This window comes from Dufourea novaeangliae, unplaced genomic scaffold, assembly GCF_001272555.1.
Source record: "Dufourea novaeangliae isolate 0120121106 unplaced genomic scaffold, ASM127255v1 scaffold296, whole genome shotgun sequence".
Lineage (NCBI taxonomy): Eukaryota > Metazoa > Arthropoda > Insecta > Hymenoptera > Halictidae > Dufourea > Dufourea novaeangliae.
Genome location: NW_015374174.1, coordinates 340,627 through 362,396, shown reverse-complemented (window position 1 = coordinate 362,396; position 21,770 = coordinate 340,627). Strand labels below are relative to the sequence as shown.

The window sequence follows — 21,770 nt, the reverse complement described above, 5'->3', positions numbered from 1 at the left end:
TGCAATGCGTTTTATTAAATGTCGACGGTAAAGGTATTTTGATGAATTTATAATCTCCATGTAACGACTAATAAAATTCAAGTATATCCTCCAACAATAAGATGAGAAATTTCTCGCGTTACTTTCTATCCGGAAATTAATGCAAAATAATGCACCGGCAAAATGCTTTCACACGCCACTGCATCCTCGCGTACATAATAATTTGCTCAATTAACTATTCAACAAAACAAGAATCCAAAATTCAGCATATTCTCGATTGTTTCAGGGTGAACAATAGACGAGAGAATGAATACCAAATATTTAAAAGCCCAGTCTTAATTAATTCCTCCATTAATACAACCCTCATTAAAGAATAATAATTCAATCCACCGAGAATATAAAATTCAACAATTATTCGATCATTTTGCTCGTACAATTGGAACACAATCAACAGAGAATTTCAGAACCAATTCTTAATTAACTTTCCAACTAACAAAACATCCATCGAAAGACAATAATTCATTGTCACCAGAATCAAGCGAATTCTGGATCGTTTCGAGGGAACAATCGTGTGTCAATACACCTTCAACTATATAAATTCATCCCTCAAATTCTTCCCACGTCATTTGTCAATAAAAATCCAAGTCTTCCCCTCACACCCCTAAAAAAAATATTAAAAATTACACACTCACGCCACAGTAACAATTCTCACGACAGATGGTTAAACAAACTGCAAAGCTCCTTTTTTATTCGCTAGGCAGTCTGCAGGTTCGTTATCTCTTCAAAAACAGGTCGCCACTCGGTACAGTTAGATCGGACGAGGTGGACGACGAGAGGGGGTTGGCTGGTCTAGGCGGGGCGGGACACAATGGTGCACGCTCGAACCGTCTCGTATCGCGTCCACGTTGATACGAATCTTCAGAGTTCCTTTTCAACGCGCGGGGTTCCTTTTCACGCGTGTATACGTATAATAAACGCGGTCGATCGAGTGTCGATGGACATGAGTCCCTCGCGTGTCACGCGCGATCCCAGGCCACCATCCTCGACACATCGACACGATTACGTGAATTCTTGCGTGCATACAATGCGCTTGGTTTATCTAAAAACGCTCAAATACAATAATGTCTCGATGAGTGAATTTGCTTGAAAATAAATTTGTTTTTTGCCTGATTCCTATGCTTAGCATCTGTTTACTCTGTTTTTATTGGTTCCAGAGAGGAAACTCCATAGTAGTAGAGCTACTGCTCGAGTCGCATTCATCGAGGAATCACTGTATCTCGAAAAATATGCATAGTTAAGAAACAATGTTAGAGATAAATATTGTATGACATCGAGAGAGGACGAACAATACATTGATTTATTTGACCTTGCGACGACCTTCAAACGTCCTGTGAAGATAGTGTTAAAAATTTTAAAGTACATCAATTCTTTAACACGTTCATGCGTATACTAGTCTAACTTGACCCGATTCCTCAATGACAAACGTCCCCTCCCCGTACTTCAGTACTCCTTATTAAAAACTCAGTCGAGCTACGTTCATTGTCTCCCAGGAAAAAGAAGTTTCCTAGATTGAGTGAAACCAGTGTCATCGTTTAAAACCCAACCGTGACCTGGACTCTGAAGAATCCTCATCTCCCATCCGGCCTCTTTGAAGACACTTCGCGCGAAACACAAAACTTGCAAGGAAACCGTTAAATTTCATCTGTGATCCTCCGTGAAGCGTTAGCTCGCCGCTGGTAGGAAAGAATTTTAGGGATTTCCATTAAGTGACGACGAAGGGGGAGAGGCTAGCGACTGGAGTGGCGCAATCTGGCCCAAAGCTGGAAGAAACAGCCCAGGCTTTTAAGGCTGCCCGATCCATTATAATGCTTCCCGGTGGCGGTATTACCCCCGGAGCTTTTAATATCATTGTCTTCACGACCCAGCGATTCGAGTGTGTTTCCCTAGCTCTGGCCTCTCTCGGTCAAAATTAAAATCTCCTTTGTGCGGGCAATTTCGCGGGTACGGCTTCTCGTGACGAAATCTTGCAAGGGAGGGCACAGAAGTGTCCCCCTCTGATTTCGATGAAACTTCGTATGTCTGTTAAGCAGTCAAAAATAATGGATACGTATTTTTTTTTATCGGCTGAGACGCGACTTTAAGGGGTGAAACTACCCCTCGAAGTTTCGACCCAAAAGTACTATCTCGAAATCCAAAGCAGATATATAAAAACTTCTAATGGATGAAGTTTGCAGTTTTTTTATGTAGTATAATATGGTGCTAACAAATTGTCCAAAATATAATTTGTTTATAATAAAAAAATTTCGGATCGAAACTTCGAGGGGTGCTTTCACCCCTTAAAGTCACGTCTCAGTCAGTAAAACAAAATAAGTATCCCTTATTTTTTACTGCTGAAAACTCGGAGAGGGACATTTCCGTGCCTTCCCTTGTTAGAGCTGTAGTACGAGTGGATAATAGCTAATCGGGAACGTCGAAGAAATTCCAGTCGGTTCGGTAGCGATCGTCCAGCTGTCTTTGCTCTTTCACTTTCTTTGACTATTCCCTCATTACCATCGAACGAAGCTTGCCGTTTAACCCCTTTGCTCGCAACATCTGCACGAGCTAACGCCGTCGAACGACTACGTCTCGCCAGGGAATGAGACGCTAACGCGGTTGCAACCATGACGACTCCGTTTCCCCCAGCCAACGCCACCACACTGACACTAATTAAAAGCAGTTCCCTTGATAACGCATCCTCGCGATTCTTGGCATCTGAGAGCAATCCACGGCAACGAGTCGTGGGTGTAACGCTAATCTTCTCTTGCGTAGTACCTGCCCGCCTGGCGATGGAATAATACGCGGTGAGGATGTAGGGTTTTGTATCGTACTTGTGGTGTACGAGATGTGTGGGTACTTTATACATTGTGTCCCACTTACGCGAGAATTAGTATTGTGAAACGTTTTACTTTTCGAAGAAAGATGTGTGCGTGTTGAATGTAATATTAATCAAGTCTATTCTAAACGTCTGAAGTTTCTATACAAAATAGAACAATATAAAGTAGAGGATACCAAGAGTTTTGTACTCTGAAGGTTGTGAAGTTTGGAATGACAAGCATTACTATATGTCATTATCATCTTCGAACAGGACGTTTCAGATAATTATGAATTATATTGGTCGCCTTTGGCGGGATCGTTTGGTCGCTTGGTACAATTGTACTGTAAGCTTGGTTCATAAATGTGGGTTATTAACTTAGCAATACTAAAATAAGGCCTATTAAGGAGTTTGGCATAAAGGAAAATCACTTGGAGAATGTGAATGTGAGTATTCTCTTTAAAAATAATTGAATAGAAATTTTTTTTAAACAGACTATAGAGAATTGGAAGGTTAATACAATGTTGGTTGAGGATGGATAAGTTATTGGGAGCCGTGGCCTGAATAAAGTGTGGATTATTCTAGTTCCCCTGTAGCTTCTTAACGTGACGGGAATGGATAACTAGATCACGAATTGAAAAATGATTCTTCGTGATATTAGAAAGACGAGGTATGAACTGCCTCGGGAAACGGAATCAACGGAACATTTGGAATCGTTCAATCGGAAAGAAACACGATGTTTAATTTAGCAGTAAATGTGCTTCGTCACGAACGTCCGGTTGAGATAAACCGACGCGATGGAAGGACGCTTAATCTTCGTCGGGAACAGCTGAAGTCTTCCCGAGAACTGTTTTCATTCGGAAGTTTCGGAGTCGAATGTCAGACACTTGCGAGATTTTACTGTCGCGCGGGGATTTCACATTAGTATGAGATACATTGTGATTATCTTATGAAAAAATGAAGTGAAAATGTTCCCCCATGGTCTTTTGTATATTGATTTAAGAAATATTGAAGTTTAAATTAACATAAAATTTAACTGGTCAAGGTTGTTCAGAAGAAAATAGTCGAAATTATTATTAGCACATTCTGGTTCACAACTCTGAGTCCAGGCCTTTAGCACGGTAGTTATAATTAGCTATTAAAATATTAATTATAGTAGTTGTAATTAAATATAGCAATTTAAATTTATTTTAATAATTACTTATCGAATGAATTTCCAGGTATCGTTGTCGCACGATGATAACACAGGCGTATCATTCTGTTTGCCTCACGACAGACACAGCCCGGCCGGTCCCTTTCTTGGGCCAAGCGAGCACTTAATTAATCCTCAACGTTCCCGGAAATGCACAACATCGCGCATTATGTCTCCAGGCGGTTGTGCCGGTATCGCGATTGTCGGCTGTCCCCGTACCGTAGATTGAGGGGGAGCGTAAACAGAATCCAAAGGAGCCCTTAACGTTTCATGCCGCGTGCTCCGTTGAATGCGTCAACAAGCACCTTAGAATTTCACAGGGCCGACGTCACAGGCAGCGTGGCGATATATTGCACATCAGTTGATAAATTACCGTCACTAGGAAACTGGGGGGGAGGGGGGGCACATCCAGACGCAGCGAGGACCCCCACGGATCGAGTTAGAAGTACCTACTAGTCCTGTTAATTCGTTTATCCGAAGGATTACGCGAATCACTGTAACCCAGGTGACGTCACAGGTGCCAGAAATTTAGTAACGGTTGGCCCCGCGTTTCTGGCACCAAGGGAGACGTCGACGACTTTGGTAATTGTTCCGCAGCTGTTGTTTGCTGTTCATGTTGAAATTTCGGTGGCTTTGCGCGAATATCATTTATAGGGATTAATAGTTCTTTTTTTGATCAGATCGTCGAAACTCGAATTTGTGTCGATAATACGTTGACTGCTACAAGTGAAAAAGGACGTACGTAGCCAGACGCACTTTACAGGAAATCATCGATGAGTGTTCGAAGGCTCCTCGGCATTGACAGTGTTTTTAGGGGTCCCTCGTGGAACCAGTTTAGCGCGCTAATAAGTCGTAAATCCTTGAAAATCTATGCGATTATTAGAAGCTGTCTGTCTTGTTTTAAATTATACTGCGACATTAATTTTACCAAAAAATTTTGTAATGGCATTTAAATAAGCCAGCCTCTTTGCAGTGTTGGCAGACAAGATATTAAGTTCAGTTGATTGATCGAGCAACCATGCTTTTATTAAAGTCGATAAAATAGATGATTGGAGAACAAAAAATTTTCTCTTTATCGATTAATTTTAAACAGTTCTGACAGAACGACACCAGTCGTGAAAGGAATTTCCTACCTAAATTCGATTGCTCAAGATTTCGAATAGAACATGCTCAGCGAGGAGCAAAGTTTCAGCTGCAAGTGGAATAATAACGGCGCCAGTATAGACTCTCGCCAGTGGAACAAGTCGACCTAATGTCCGACCATGAAGGAGAGACTTGTCCGTTCGCAGCTGTTTCACTCTGTTACTGTCACTTAGGGTACCAGATATTTACAAGTTGTTAACGACCCCAGATCCGCCGAATTTGCTCGTTCCTCTAGCCATCAACGAAAGCTTTCGACGATGTGGTCGCGCGCGACACAGACGAGGTAGTTAACGAGAAACGGAATCACAAAGTTTGGCAAGCAAAGATAAACGCACAGCCTACATTCATTTTTACAGAATACCACAAATTTATTTATAATTCCCGCAGTAATCGTGCTCCAGTGACTCACAAATCTGTGCACGGATAACGTATATATATTTGACCAGATTTATTTCAGAACTATATAAACAAATATCTGAATCACTGTAGCCAGTTTCTTTCATCCGTCAAGTGTAGTATTAAAATTTCATAAAGTAAATACTATCATACTTTTTCCAACCCTCGTTAATCATCAACGAACGATCATCTTCTCCGAAACGTCCACGTAAATCATGATCCAAAGTTCCGTCGATTGAAACTCACGATGGGGTACTCCCGTAACGATTATTCTCTATTAATTAACCGGTCGAATCGGCCGAACAACGACCAATATCCGCGAGAATGGCTCGCGGAGCAGTCATGGGGAAGGTGGGGTGTCATTACAAGCTTTTACGCGGTCGTAAAGTCACGAATGGAGTGACAGAGGAGAAGTTGGTCAGAGTGGAAAGGGGGATGGTTTGGAAGGGAGGGGGAAAGGTGGGCGACAGGAAGGGCATGGATATTGCAAATTTGCGGGCGACACAGCCTCGACAGAGACGGGGGTAGTAAGGGGGTGGAAAGGCCTTGCCGCCGTGTGCTCGAAGGGGACGGGGAGGCCGCGAGGGATGAAATACGAGCCGGCATTAACACGAATGCGGAACGTCTGTCGCCGGCGAAATCGAGCTTAACGCGTTAATAAAGGTTAGAAATGCCGGTTTATAGGGGTCGTTATTCAGTCGGTAATGATTCTTTGGGTGTCCGAAGCCTCCGGTTTCGCTTTCCCTTTCGCTCTCCGCTTTCTTTTATTTCGTCGGGTGGGGGAGGTGGAACGGTTACGATATTAAATGCCTCGTAATTACGCCGCCAGCGAGGCTGCTGCCCGATCGGCGGTCCATTTTGCGCGTTCTTTGATAAAAGAAACTCGTTATAAGAAAATCGAAACTTTTCTGGAAAATACGTCGAAGAACCCGCCGCCTCCGATAAAGGCAACGGGACCGAAGCAAAGGGGATGGGAATGGGCAAGAAAATTAAAATGACAAAGGAAACAATTAAACCCGCCGTAGCCGTTCTTGCATTGAAGACGGAGAGAAACAATATCAGGAAGCAGATGAAAGGGGATACAGGGGATCGGTTCGTGACCGAGTACCAATCGAAATTATCTTTTCATTTTAAATGGCGAAAGACGTTCGCTGCTCGTCGAAGGGATGGCGTTCAGTATACTTGTTGACTTTTGTAGAACGATTCGGTCTCCCTGATTCGTTGCTTCGAGATTTAATCTGGAGTCTAGTTGCTGTGCATTGGAACGGACACTTATTGAATGATCACGGTATAATTGAAACGCGATCGAAGAAAATTGCGTCTCGTTGCTTCTCTTGTATGAAAAGAACGGGTCGGTGGGAAATTAAATGGTCGATCATTACTTACGGGCTGTATTTAGTTTACGTGAATTGAAAACGAAATGGTACATGTTAAATGCATGAAATCTAACTATAATAAGAACTATAATTTAATCTTCTTATAGTGAAAAATAAAAAATACAGTAAAAACTCCATGAGAATCTGAAACTCGGAACCATCTAATAGTTAGGAACCTCAATTCATATAAAACTAATAAGAAAAGGAACTCTATTCGTGCAAGCATATACTGCAAGACAAATTCCTTTTCGATTCCGAACACAAAAGATAAATACTGAAAGAACCTAGATATTACTTACGAGGTAGCCTCGAGCAAACAACGAACGAGGCAAGAAGATCTCTCTAAACAACGAAACCAAAGTGCATACACACAAGAAAAAGAAACACGATACAATTTCTAACGTAAAATGAATCAATAAAACCCGCTTCAATTCCTCCAAGTCCATCGAACAATTCCTTTTTAAACACGTTTCTTACGAGTTTCAACTGCACACTAAACCGTGTATTCGTTTCGGTAAAATTTCATCCATCGACGAAAGAAATAATATTTAACCAAGATCTCCGCGGCGAGAAACATTTTCGCAAATTGCCCCCATTAGTCGACAAACGAACAATGTATTTTCGAGGCGGAAGGGAAGAAAAAAAAAACAGAAAAAGCATTGTTCATTTGTTTCGCCATTCAAAAAAATTCTAAAACAATCGCGGAGTAGCGACGAAAGAAATTTGGATGGCTGTTTTGAAGGGGAAATTGCAGTGCTTTTAGCGCGTCGTCCCTGTTTCAATTTGAACCGTCGTGATATCAATGGAAATTACATTATTCATCGGCCGGAGGAGTGTATTTTCGGAGTTCGTCACTTTATCTATTAAGCGAAAACATACCATTATTCTCGTTCGACGGAACGTTCATCAAAGAACAAACCCCCTCGCGACCCCTGCTGCGCGAGTTTGCGTTCGATATAATTATTCCGTACGAAATTTACATTTCAATTACGCCGCGCATTTATTTTCGCCCGAGCAACTCGAGAAACCGACCGTGTCACAAGAGACGCGGCAAAGCGCTATCGGTACTCTGTTTCGAACGGAACAATTGCGTTAAGATGCAGGCGCGAATTCGCGTTCCTCGTTTCTACCAAGCAACGACAACTTTATACGGTCTTGGTAAATATCACAATTGGGACACGCTTCGTTGGCCTTCCTCTTGCGGTTGATCATTGATAAACGCCGTAGAAGACGTTATTATTTCAAATAACGTTTAATTTTATTTCATAATTACTTCGAGACCTGTGATCACGTTTGAAATAACAGTATTTGAATTAACATATTATTTTATTTTCTAATTATTTGAAATGATTCTTAGAAATAATTGTGAAATTGTTTTTTCGAAATTGTACCAGGTGACTAGGTCTCACTTTGATTTATTGACTTTCTGCTGAAGAGAAACACCCCTCTTCCATATTTCAGGCCAGTGGTACGATTATTTTATTTCGCGACAATATTCGATGGACCCAAGAAAAAATCTTCCAAGGATGAGCTTTTTCAAGAGCGAGTTCTGCTTTACACAAGTTACTGTAAAGGTTTCTTAAAATAAAATGTTATTGTTGCATATTATTTTAAGTATGATTTCTTTTGCAAACATTGAATTGCAAAAATAACAGAAACAGGACAATTATTATGCGACAACCTGATACATACTGCAAACAGCTTCCAAAGAATATCTGTTCGCAAGAATTTTTTCTTCCTATGAGGTAAACCAGTGTTCACACGTGAAGATTAGAAAATTCGTTCGAAGGAGGGAGGGATAAGAAGTAGCCGATAACGAGCCCGGAGGAAAAAGAACGTCGCGGTGAAAAGTCGCCGTTAATGAGAAATAATGCCTGGGATCCTTATTAGTGTTTTCTCATTAACCTTTATTAGCACGGAGAGCGCCAACAGCAACGCTTTACCCCGTTCCGGCTACGTGACCGTATTAAAGGTAAAAATATGAAAAAAGGTATTACGTTATAGCCGAATTACGTTCACAGTAGGAAAACTCTTCTAGGCAGCGGCTTAAACGGGAATTATTGATGCCCCGTCTGTCGCGTGACACGGTAGAACGGCGAAATATAAGCGTGAGCGTGTATTGATTCGTTCGTGGGAAGAGTTTAAAGGCTCTGCAATTGTTACGAGGGTATGCACGAGAAAATGTGTGGTCAACAGTTAGGATTGCTATAGTAGTTGGTGGTGATCGATATCATTACATTATACGAAACAAAGAAAAACTGTTAACCGAGGTAAGCATCGGTCATGAAAACAATTTATTGGAACATAATCCACCATTGTTCACGTAAAGATGTTTTTATAAATTATTCAAAATGTCCTCCTTTTGCTTTTATACAAGCTCTTAATATTTGTGGCCATTCGTCCATATGTGACAGAACTTAACAACCGACTATGTAAATTCTTCGCAACTTTTGTTGCAATGAACGTGTGTATAAGGGAAGAAATTCATTAATTTTTTTGATTGCATATTTTTAACGAGCTGTTCGTTCTACCAACGTGATAGAAACAGTTTATCTTCGGTAGTCTTTCATTTTCATTCGGTTAATTCAATTGTTTGCAGTAGGCCTCTATTTTTATATTGCGATTGGGACTTCCGAGACCATCGATTAATTACATCGCAGAAATCACGAACTGGTAAATGTTTGACCGTGGGTTCCGGTGTAATTCGCGAGGAAATCAGTAAATTGATTGCAGGTGGGTAAATATTGCGCGTGTACTGCCTTCAGGTGGATAAATTCCGAACTTTCGGTAGCGAACCGGTCCGCAAATATTTTCACTTCCCCGGCGCGGTTCAGTACTTATATGGCGGTACCGTGCTCTTGTTTACACACCATTATTGCAGCGTGGAAGCGTCTTTGCGATCTCTTTGCGGCTGAAAACTGTGCGCGATCGTTACGGAGGCGACTGGGCTGACACAAACAATTTTGATCCTTCGCACAAAACTTTTGAATGTCGACAAAATACCATGCATAGTGATTTAATAGTAAATAGTTTAAACAGAGAATGCAATGGAGTCTTTTGTAGAATAGACGATTGCAAGAGTATTCTACGTTAGCCACTAGAGTGAATAATTATTTATACCATATTTTAAAAAAATGGTTCTTAAATGTCATATACATTAGCTTACTCCTTATAAAATGTATCGTAAAATTAGTTCTAATACCCAACTCGACGATTCATTTCAATAAAAATTCTTCGTGTGATACAAAATGTTGTACTGAACATGCTGTCTTGTAATACCTAATCACATTCTGCGATTATTATAATTTCATACCTTTTATAATTTATCTTAACCAAAGAATCCCGTCTAACTCGAACATAGATAGCCGTAAAACACGAGTTCAGTTTCGCAAAGGACATACCTACCTGTAAAAACTCTTCATACGAAAGAATGAATTTCATTCAAGTGTAAAAAAATACAATCTTCTTGAATGAAAGGAAATGGTCCACGAGAACCTTTAATAATATCCCTCCTTTTTGTTGTATAACGAGAAAAAAGTTTCACTTCGCCGAGAAGCAACTAAACCGCTAACGAACGACTCGGTTCCATTACAAGTTCCCGACCAAAAAGAAACGGAGGGGAATTTTATTAGTAGAGAAACTAGAAGGAGCACTATCTCTCTATTTATCATCGTTAGCGAAACTTTCGAAGGGCCTTTTATTGGGGGGAGGCAGTTTCCGCCGGATTTGCCCGGCGACGAATCGCCGGCACAAGCTCTCGGACTTGCAAGCCCCGTTACGCCGCCGATCGTGAGTAATTACACGACAAAGGAGAGAATTACATAGTCGAGCGAGCGCTTTTTCGGAATCGTTTGTCCGCTCGGTCGCTTCGTGGAGTCAAGGGCCGGAAAGTAATAAACGATCCTTTGGTTTTTTTTTTTTCGTCTCGCGTAACATTCTTTTTTCCGCAAGATACAAAAGACGGGAGGAGGCTGTAATTTTCTTTGTAATCGTGTTTTCTACGAAAATTGGAAGCAATTCTCGTTAAACCATCCTGTTAAATAGGGAAATATTTGTTCAATCCGAGGAAGATTACGGTGCATGCTCAGTAGAATGTTATTAGGGAAATTTAACGGGGATAAATATAATATAATATATATCTACTTTTCTTTTTGTACAATTTTCCCAAAACCCGAAATTTACGCGAGCGAAGCCGTGGAAAAAAATTCTCTTTTACAATTTTTCGATCTCTATTAAATATCGTTGCATTCATTCGAAATTTGTATTAAACTGTGTTACAAATCCTCTCGTTTCCATTAGTAAAATCTACACTGTATTTGCCTACACCGACGTAAGATGTTTCAGATTGCTTTTATTAATACCGTGTGATATTCGTCCGGGCATTTACAAACGAGAATTAATTCCACTATCAAGTTGATTCTCTTGTGTTACAGAGAGTAGACCGTTTCGGAGTGGAATGCCCTGTACTGCACACAGTATCGTGTGATAACAATTATCAAGATCCTTCGTGTAAGCTTGTACCATTCCGAGCGTGGATAAAACATCGAGCGCCGAGCGCAGCCCGGCCGGAATTCAAGTTCAGGAAGTAATCTCGCGTAAGCAAAGCTTTGTTCGACGCCGTGGCTTAACTTGAAATCGGTATCAACCGATCCCAGGTGTTCAATTGGCATCCCGCCAGGATTTAAGCTTGGCTTAAATTTCTCGCCATTGGTCACGTGGAACTGGGGCAGATTCAGATTAGAATTAACTAATTGTTGCGTAGAGGGTTGTAATTAGCCGGGTTTGCCCGCCGCGTACTGCCGTTTAATTAAAATCGTACGGCAATCAATCGGCCGCGGTTGGTTCGCTTTCAAGGCAAAGCTTCCGTAGAGAGTATCAGGGAAAGGTAAAACCTATTATCGAGACTTGTGTACGCTAGTATCGCAACTCCAGGAATTATGTAACTATTAATTTTGACGGCAGCAACATTACAGCAGGTCATCGAACTCGTGAAAAACAAACTGAGACAGATCATAGGTAATCTTGATCATTGAGAAGTCGACAGATATAATAACAATTAACAAAACGTGGTTCACGCGAAGAAGATTTCGACACTTATGACCAAATAAATTGGACAGGTGTCATTTAGGACTGGTCAAACATGATATCGAATATAGAAGATTCAATAGAACTCAAAGAACTATATTCAAATTAGAAGAACACCAAGACTTCTCAATCTTCATATTTGTGAAATCTACGAGTTAGAGCTCAAGGTGGTCTCGAAGGTGGTATGTCATATGCAAAGATTTAACAAAAACTTGAAATCTTAAATACTTCAATTCCCAGACCACCAAGACATCTCAGACCCCAAACTTCTAAGATCCACAAAGTGGGCTCCAATATGGATCTCAAGATAGTCTCGACAGTGGTGCTTAATGTGCAACGTAAATAACATTAAAACTCTCACTGAAATGAAATCCAACATAGAAGATTTAACAAAAACTCGTAATCTTAAATACTTAAATTCCCAGACTACCAAGACACCTCAGACCCCAGATTTCTAAGATCCACAAAGTGGACCTCGAGGTGGTATCAGTATGGTGCTCGGTATGTAACCAATGTATGTAACTCTACAACGTTTACTAAAATAAAAGAAAAACTCACCGATCACGTCCAGAAAGACGATATGGCTGATAGGCGACGCGGTGGACACCTGGCATTCGTAGCAGCCGCTGTCCCGAATCTGCGGATACTTGATCTGTAGCGTCCAGTCGTTCGTGTGCTCATTGTGGACCACTCGAAATCGTTGGTCGTTCGTGTACGTGTAACGACCGACGGTGAGCAGATGAGTGTCCCGGTGTCGTATCCAGGACACTTGTAACGTGACCTGCAATGGGAAAGATGAGAGAACGTGACACCGGTTAATCGAATAATTAAATCGGATATGAACCTCCCCGCGCGGTTCGTTCGTGACGAATTTAAGGGGAGAGGGAAACACGATAACGCGGAAGGATTTAAATGGGTTTCACGGGTGAGTCTGCGAGACTCCCAGGGCAGATTCTTTTGTTCCTCGTTAAGGGTTTTCCATTAAGCAGGACCGCGTAATTAGAAGTAGCTTGTTTCTGCGTTGTGCTGGCAATTAGCGAAACGCCGGGTACGACATTTACCGAGGGTATTCGCGACCCCCCACCTCATCCATGGTTTCGAGTTTCGCGCCTTTCTTTGTCCACCTTTCATCGCTTTTTTGTCGCTGAATTTCCCTACGTGGTTCTTTCGGCTGGTGGAAAATGTTTCCAGTTCGACTACAGAATTCACGTGCCATAAAGAAACTTTTAGAGATCGTAGCTGACGCTGCTGATTGATACATGATACACGTGATGCGTAAGGCAAGAATCTGCGAGTAAAGGTAGAAATATACAAGGGTGATTCTGATAAGTGTCCCACATAAATTGCGTTTGAACTGTTTGTTATACGAAAAATGTTTCGAACTAAAGTTGTACGGTATCGAAAGGGCTATACGATGTAACAATGAATAACATGAACAAAAAGAAACCGTGTGTTAATATCGACACCCTGTAAAATTTTAAAAAAACCTCAGCCACAAGGACGATTGACAGAATAATTTCAAGAAGTAGGGACCGATCGCCAAGAAAGGCGACATGAAACGATCACCTGAGTGGACGGTAATTTTAACAGCTTAAAGGACGCTCGTTCAACAGCACCCCGTCGACGAGTGGCTTGAAAAAAAATGTACGGCTGAAAGTTAATAACGTTCCGTATTTATGCTAACAGAGCAGGCGCGAATTTTTAAGCGAATGCTGGCACTCACCACGCTTTGGCAGCGTCCGTTGGTGCCGCGCCGCTTGTAATCCTCCATTAAAAATTAATTGAAACGCGTTCCATAATGCACGAGATTTGAATTTTCATACGCGGCGCGCTGCAAATTTCAAGGGTATACAGACGTTCCTCGGTCCCCCTCACCCTTCTCCATTCCCTCACACCGTCGTGGCAGTTTCGCGTCGTTCCCGTCGTAGTGGAAAATTAATAGAGCCGCTTTGCATATCGTCGGAAAGTTAGCGCGCAAGATAAAACGGCTCGGGACGCGATAATTGGACGTACCCACCGGGAGAGTCGGCGACGTGTAAATATTTGCTGCCTTTTGTAACCGGCTGACACGCATGTACCCGTGGAAAATGTCGAGACACCGCCTCAATGCTTAACAATTTTGTGGCGGCGCGTTCTCTGGATCGTGAAGAACGCAAAATTAGGAGGAAAGCGTGATCTCCTCGTCAAGTTTATTCCTTTCTTAAAGTGCTATTAAAAACTTAAAAAACGCGGTTAATTTTATAGTTGTGAATTCATGCGCCAGTGTATTTCCTCATATTATGAATGTTAGTCGACTGGTAGACGCGCTGTTGTGTAGGCGTGCTACTTATCAAGACATCTAATTGCCGAAACGTAGGACCTGTTATTTGTGTCCTACAAAAACAGAAAGAAAAGCATCGCATGGTTGCACAACTTGTATTAAATCTGTGTGCTCACAACGATCGAAACATATTTGCAAGGAATGCATATGAAATTTTCAGCTTTACCATTTTTGTACCAGTATTCCCGAAGTTAAAATAAATAACGCAAATGACAACTAGATAGAAAATCAATTTACTTCCAGAGGAGTATTGCGCTGTAATGGGATTCAATTGTTTTGTTAATTTCTCGTATTTTTCTTCTTCTGAAACGCTCTTTCGCATCGACGATCGTAAATCATACGGTTGAAAATCAAATTGTACAAAAGAAGAGGACGACGCAGTGCCCTTTGCAGAACGGCCGCCGTTGGATCCAAACGGAAATGTGGAACTCCGTGAATTTCGAATAACCATTACGATTTTATTACCACCGCGGGGAAAATAGAGATAGGAATAAACGTTAATATAGCCGCGCGAGCCCGTCATTGCGAGTGTACAATCGGTCCTTTACGATCGTCGTTTTCCATATTCATTCGACCCTGGCCGATTAATTACGTCGCGCATTTGTTCACGGCTTGAACAAGAAAGGAACAAAAAGAAAGGCACTTCCACCAAATAAACGCGTCAATACGGAGGAGTTAAAATAAATATTTTGACACTACAGTTGACCGCTGAAGGGTAAACATTTCTTCGTTTTTTTTTTTTCAATTATCGCCGATAACCAATCGGATTTTCCGCCATTTCGGCGGCTTCTGACCGAGTCGAACTGTATACATCGATTTCAATCCGAGAAATATCGCATGTTTGTGCGTTCCAATATGGTAGAGAAAGCGTTCAACCAATACCGGTTGAACAGGAAACAATGAAAAATACTTTCACGACTTTCGGAAAATATTTTATCGATATATTTGAAACTGGTTGTAATGCTTGTCAATTTTTTATTTGGATTATTTATCCTAGCAATGGAAGAAAACCAAACATTTCTATTCCTGTACTTCGTTCAATAGCGTTTTGTAATTCTGTCACGAGTTTGTTGTAAGAAGATGTTAAAAAATTCATCGGTATACTTTGTGAATTTTTTCTGGGAATACAATACAATTATCTGGAAATGAACAGTCGAAAAATAACAGAACCTCCCCCTTTCATTCTCTCTCTCGCCCTGATATCGAATTCTAGAGCGTTTACCCTCGTCTGGAGTAAGGCCTTGTTCCCGCGGATCCGCCGACGTGGCAGCGATCGTTTTCACCCGGTATCCATCCCGGTTCTTCGCCGTATCGACGACGTCGCCCGCCGCCACGATCCTTATCTCGTTTCCCCGCCGAATTTTCCGGGGGCACGAATAGAGCGAGTTGTCGTCGCTGAAATTCGAGACGTTTCATGAGGATGTTCCGTTGTTCGTCGGCCGAGCGATATCCGAGACGATAAGGCTACTGGACGGACAGATAAGGGAGTGGATGAGAGAGGCGTTCTCTGGAAGGAAACGGTAAGTGGAAGAAGTCGGGGGGGGGGGGGGGATGACACCGGCTGGCCCGTAACTGTCTCATACTACTGCGGACAGCTCCCCTTTCCCTTCGTAGCAAGAGTACCGTATGTTTATTGCACGCAGAAATGTACTGGGTGTACAGGGTAAACGCACCAACGAACGAACAGTTAAAAGATTTTCTAACTATTAAAGTCGAATTTTAAACGATAACGATATTAATAAATATTTGGCGCATGAACAACTAGATTTTCTAATATCTGTATCTTTTTATGACGTATAGTTTTCAGTTTGAGAAATTGGAAAAATTTAATTATCGAATGAAGAGAGATACAAATTTCACGGTAAATGTAGGGCACGACACTGTCAGCACGTACACGACGTCGACTAAAGAAAAAAAAAGTTCCACGTCGTGGCGAAAAAAGGGATGCGTGATACCTATCCTCGATTTTCTTGCGATATTTTATTTAAAAAAAGCACTTACGAATCGTTGCATGACACTGAATCCGATTACTTGTTCAAATCCACCACGGAAATCGCAGCACACACTCACGAAAAATAAACATAAAGTAAACTAATTTTAACTAAAGGCAAAATCGTTATAATAAATAAATTAATTTAATATTATAAGAAAATTCGAGAGCTATCTCACGTTAGATGTGTTCGCGTTGACGACTGCCACTGAACTAAGGAAACGTTCGCTTGCATCCCATGCAAAGGACTGGCAGGTAATAAAAATATGTAAACAGTGCTCGCGAATGACTTCCAAATGTTGTGATCGCAAGTACGATTGAAGAAGTATTCGAACAGAGGGGCAATGAATATTCAGGCTGAGGATTGTTCACTGATATTGAGAAACTCTTATTTTCATCCTTGAATGTTAATTTCGATTATTTTTATCGAATCTTTCTACAGCAAATGGCAGAACACAGTTGTTCTTTCTATACGTTGTTATTTATAATATTTTCACGATCTATTCTCCGTCGAATACTGTAGGAAATTAAATAGAGATTTCCAGTATATATATATTGTTTAATAAAATAAAATAATAGTGTAGTCAAAATATTCGAAACACACAAATGCTCGTTACCGCTGCGAATATTTCGCGTTGGTTTGTGGGAGCCTTAAAACAGTTGTTTTCGTAACAATTGCTTCGTACTCACCGTAGTTCTTAGCGAGACAAACGACCTTGAACGAACGATTAAATTTACCGAAACTTCCGCAACTTTACAGAGACACTTACCAACCTCATCACTTTCCCTCCCATTCTCTTCTTACCGTGTCGTCTTGCTTGTTTCGCGACTGTCACAGCCTTCGCTGCCGCCCCATCCTCCTATCGTCGCCTCCGTCACAATACACCTTACCCCATGAATATCGTGCCATCAAGATCCTTCGCGCGTTCCGCTCGGCGCGCGCACGTCATCGCGGCTGTATGACGACGAAGCTCGTATAATTTATGATACACGGCCGACGTAAGCTCACCCCCTCCCCCGCCCCTCTACCCATATAGTTGACCCGCCATAGGGTTCCGGGTGTCGCGTACACCCCGGATCCGCCTGGTAACATCTCCAACACCCCGCCACGGTCGTCCCCTTTGCATACCAATATTGTGGTTCTATGGAAACGATTTACGGCCGACGACGGCCTGCTCGCCGACTTTACGAGTGTCGAACATCAGAGCAGACATAATATTCCTGGGGTGGAGGGTAAAGTGGCCGTGTTTAGTCTTTAACGGGTCTATCGGACCCAAAAACGCGTCGGGACGTCGAGTCGTAATTTCCTGTTTTCATAGAGCAATTTAGGGAAGTACTATGGGACTACGCAAGAAGCTTGATTTTATTGCTAAGAATTTGATCAGGTAATCACGAATGTTTTTTTCGGTTTTCAGATTTGGTCAGTATTACACTGTGTACATGTATACACTCGTACGATTGAAATTACGATTATAGATGCTTAAATAGGAGTTTATTTAGCGGAGAATTTATCGGTCTATAACACTTACGTAAATGACACAACCAAATATGAAATTCTTCTAGAATTGTTCGGAAGGTTCAACATCATTGTACCTTATTATAAACGTGGACCCTGGTCATAAACGTGGATTTTCCGGTATGCAGAAACTCTTCAAGCAATCTGATCCATCGTACCTACCCCAATAATTTAACACAACCCTTTACCGAGTACTCGTTTCAATCCTATCTTCATTCTTGAAGCGAGTTCCGAGCCGGGTCTTTTCATTGTTTTTCGGGAAACAGAGGGTCACGACCCTCTGCGAGCGGTGTTTAGGAAATTCGTTCTGATCTTTGTATGGAGAGGGGAGAGGGGGTTGTAGGGACTCGCAGGAATTGTTCGATTTATTCGTTTGAATAGCGCCTTCTCTGATTGCAGGAGAGTCGGGCAAAGATTTCGCGGGTCGAGCCAACCGGGTGACGTTTGAAACGAGGGGGTTTGGAGAGGGAGGGATTCAGTTTCGTAGGAAATTGGACGATCGATTCCTCCCGGAAACTCTTCGTGATACCGCGGTTTTCATTGTACGCCCGCCCCGAGTCGGCCTGACCGCGGATTTTAATCGAAAACATTCGCTCGACGAAGCGCCGGGTGCGAATGTTTGCGAGAAGTTCCGCCTGGAATTATTCCCCGTTGTGCTGGTCCAAAATTATTCGAGATGGGAAGTTCAAGGGACATGAAAGTTAAGACCGTTGGTACACTTCGGAATGCATTTCTAAAGTTGTAGTATCAGTTTCGACGAGTAGATATATTTTTTATTCGGGTATTTCATTGTAATGTTTAAATTGTTCTTGGAATGGTATTGACGACGTCAGGAAGAGAACTTGTTTAACCCTAGAACTACCAATAGTTTACGATTACCGAAATTGTAATAGTGGTTCTGGCAGAATTTATGTTGGCTTTCAGTTTACTAGACATTTCATGTAATTTCAATTTCGCATAAGAAGTCGTCTAACACGATTCGATGAATAATTGATAACGTGATTTTATAAATCAATTTCGAAGTTTACTTTGTGCCACTTTGAGTTAATGTTGCACATGATGGTAATAGATTCAATTAGTCGCTCGGGGCTACTGTTCTAAAATGATGAAGACAATTAGCTCCTAAAAGTAATTACCTTATCCTAGTGTAGATTATTCCGAACTGATTATCCAACCGTAATTAGATATTAATTAATAATGAAACAGTGAAAATGATATCGACAAGCAGCTCGACAATCTTGACGGTATTGTCACGGGGGAAATTTTCCACGAGCTTCCACTGTTAGTTATCAACTTACTGGGTAATTATTCAGCGTAAATAAATCCCGTGTAAGAAGATTTTGACCTAGTTTCGTTATGAAGTCGCTGAGAAACGAAGCACGAATATTCGGTTGGAAATTTGTGCGACTCACAATGTCTTCTTCTAATTAACAAACAGAATACATAATTCTAAACAATTTTTCAGCAAAAAGAAAAGAATTGTTTTCAAATATTCGCCATTTCTTCAAAAATCAATGTGTTTTGAGAAATCTTGGGCACTTCTCTAGGATTTAGTGTGTAGATGACAGAATTTTCATATAACACAATTTCTTTATAACACAATTTCTAGAACTTTGGAAACACCCCCGTACATATCGCAAGGACTTAATGTTACATTTTTAATAAAGTTCATAAATTTCTTGAAAATACACACCAAAGTTATTCCATCATTTTTCTTTTATCATCGTGACGTTACCCCTTCAAACGGCGCTTCTGTCACTTTCGCAGTCGCGCGTCAATTTAATCGTCGCGCGTGAAAGAACCGAAAACAACGGTGAAAATTAACCGTGACGCGCATCGGCCCACCGATCGGTTCATTTAATTCGTGACCGAGCGTAAACGCAAACGCCCCCAGTCGTATTATTTTACGCCACTGGAACGTGGTCTATTGGTTCGTACAATTAGAATCCCTCATTATACCAACACGAGGGCCGTGGCGAGTCTGACAAACCGTATCCCATGTTTCGAAATTGCCTTTTATAAAATTCTATTAGAAGCGTAAACGTTCGAGCCGCGAGGAATAGCCAGGGAGCATTAATTTCTCTCGAGGAAATTACGCGAATAGCCAGATAGGGATGGGGGGTAGCCAGACGACGAACAATGGTCGGCGTTTTTTTTTTTTTTTTTTTAGCCAGACAATATTTCCCGAAAGATATCCACGGTGTTCGTCGATTTACAGTCGATTTATTTTGGAGCGTCGTAACTGGCTCAGAAAAGGTCAACGGCAACTATTCATCCCATGGGATCGCGACTCCTTTTGTCGTGCAATTTCGCCCCAGCAATCTCCATCCCCAGCCACGCTCGAATGGTCCGGCAAAATAGCGTTTAGCCTCTTCTTGGCCTCTGCCACGTCGATTCGCATCCCGTTCGGAACGTACCTACACATCCTTCCGGTGTCGTCAATTGGACGGGTTCTGTTCTTCCCTCGTGTCTGTCAGGTAAGTATCGTCTGGTTGATCCCGAATCTGTTTTGTGTAAAAATAGAAGAGGAACAGAGAATCGCGGCCGGTGTACGATGTAAATTACTTTTACCCTCGTAAATCGAGTTTGGTAGATTGGGTGCTGCAGCGTTAGCCAGGTGGGTGTTGCGCTTGTTGACGACCATAAAACGACGACACGGAAGATACCGTCCCAGTGGGACGTGGAATTAAAGGTGACGCGGGAAACCGACAAACAGGCGACAAGATGGTTTTAATTATAGAGTGTGTTCAACGTGATTAAAGCACACAAATTATTCTATTAAATGTTTACTTCACTTAGAATATTTTCAACTTAAAGATTTCATCACTCGCACCCGTTTGTTTGATGTTTTCTTTTGACTTCACCACTTTTCCCCTGAATCGCTTAATAAGTTCAGACATCGCTTGACCATTCCTATCCGACTGACCATCTGTTCACACGATCGTTCAGCTTAGAACTACTTAATTACTCAAAGAGAATAACTAAATTCTTCCTACTACCGACGTTGAATATAAACTCACGCGGATCCACTAAGACCGATCGCACCATAGCAAAGCTTTGTTATCAGAGCTAATAAACGCCCAATTTTTCAAGAGTTTAAAAGCAACGGAACTTAGCATTACGAACAGAGATGGAGAGAATAAGAGGTCAAAGGGAAACGCAAAACGCAGAGACTCGAGCGTAAAGATAGAGAAAAGTTTTACCCCACCAGGCGAGATAACAAGCGCGATAATGTACTCAGCGCAGTGTGCATTAAATAATATGTCGACCGTCGTTCCGGCTAAACCCTCGTCGCATACAAAAAAAAAAGAGGTCTGCTGATTGGTCGCGAAATTCCGCGATGAACAAAGCATAACGCTCCTAGGAGAAACAAACCAGTGAATGACCGAATTGTTGAATTTATGAAAATATGCGATTAATAATAGATTGTGTTTGTGTGTAACAACGAAACAGCTGTGGAAATTGCAATTACATTTATTATTCTTGAAATTTCTATAAAAATAATTATTTATTCTTATCGTAAGTTTTTAAAAATCACTTATAACGTGCAACACGTGTAAAAGACCAGTAAATGATTGCTAGATTTCTGAAATATTTTTAATAAGAATTGTACTTATTAATGTTTGCTTAATACGCTAAACTGAAAATGTGGGTTATTAAAAGTGCAACTATACTCCATTTATAAACATTTAATAATTTTAAATTTATAATTTAGATTTCCTTGCCTAATGGACATTCATTGGTATGCGGTCAATTACTGGTTCGTTTACCCTGGTTACATATTTTTCATTGTAAAAGAACAGTTTTGGGGGTATTTTGAGCCGTAGCATTGGATTCTGGTATTAGTTTCTTATTGAAATAAAAAGTTACGACTAATACGACTCTCGCTGTGGACAGCGAACCTACGACTCTACAAACTGTA

General features: G+C 41.4%; 1 protein-coding gene across 1 annotated transcript in view; it reads right to left on the bottom strand.

Moving 5' to 3' along the window:
* Positions 1 to 21,770, bottom strand: part of LOC107192045 (sialoadhesin-like) — a 143,137-nt gene that overhangs the window by 75,585 nt on the left and 45,782 nt on the right. The window contains exon 2 of the mRNA XM_015581225.1: positions 12,581 to 12,803. Within this exon, the coding sequence (XP_015436711.1) occupies positions 12,581 to 12,803 (223 nt within the window). The remainder of the gene's footprint in view (positions 1 to 12,580; positions 12,804 to 21,770) is intronic.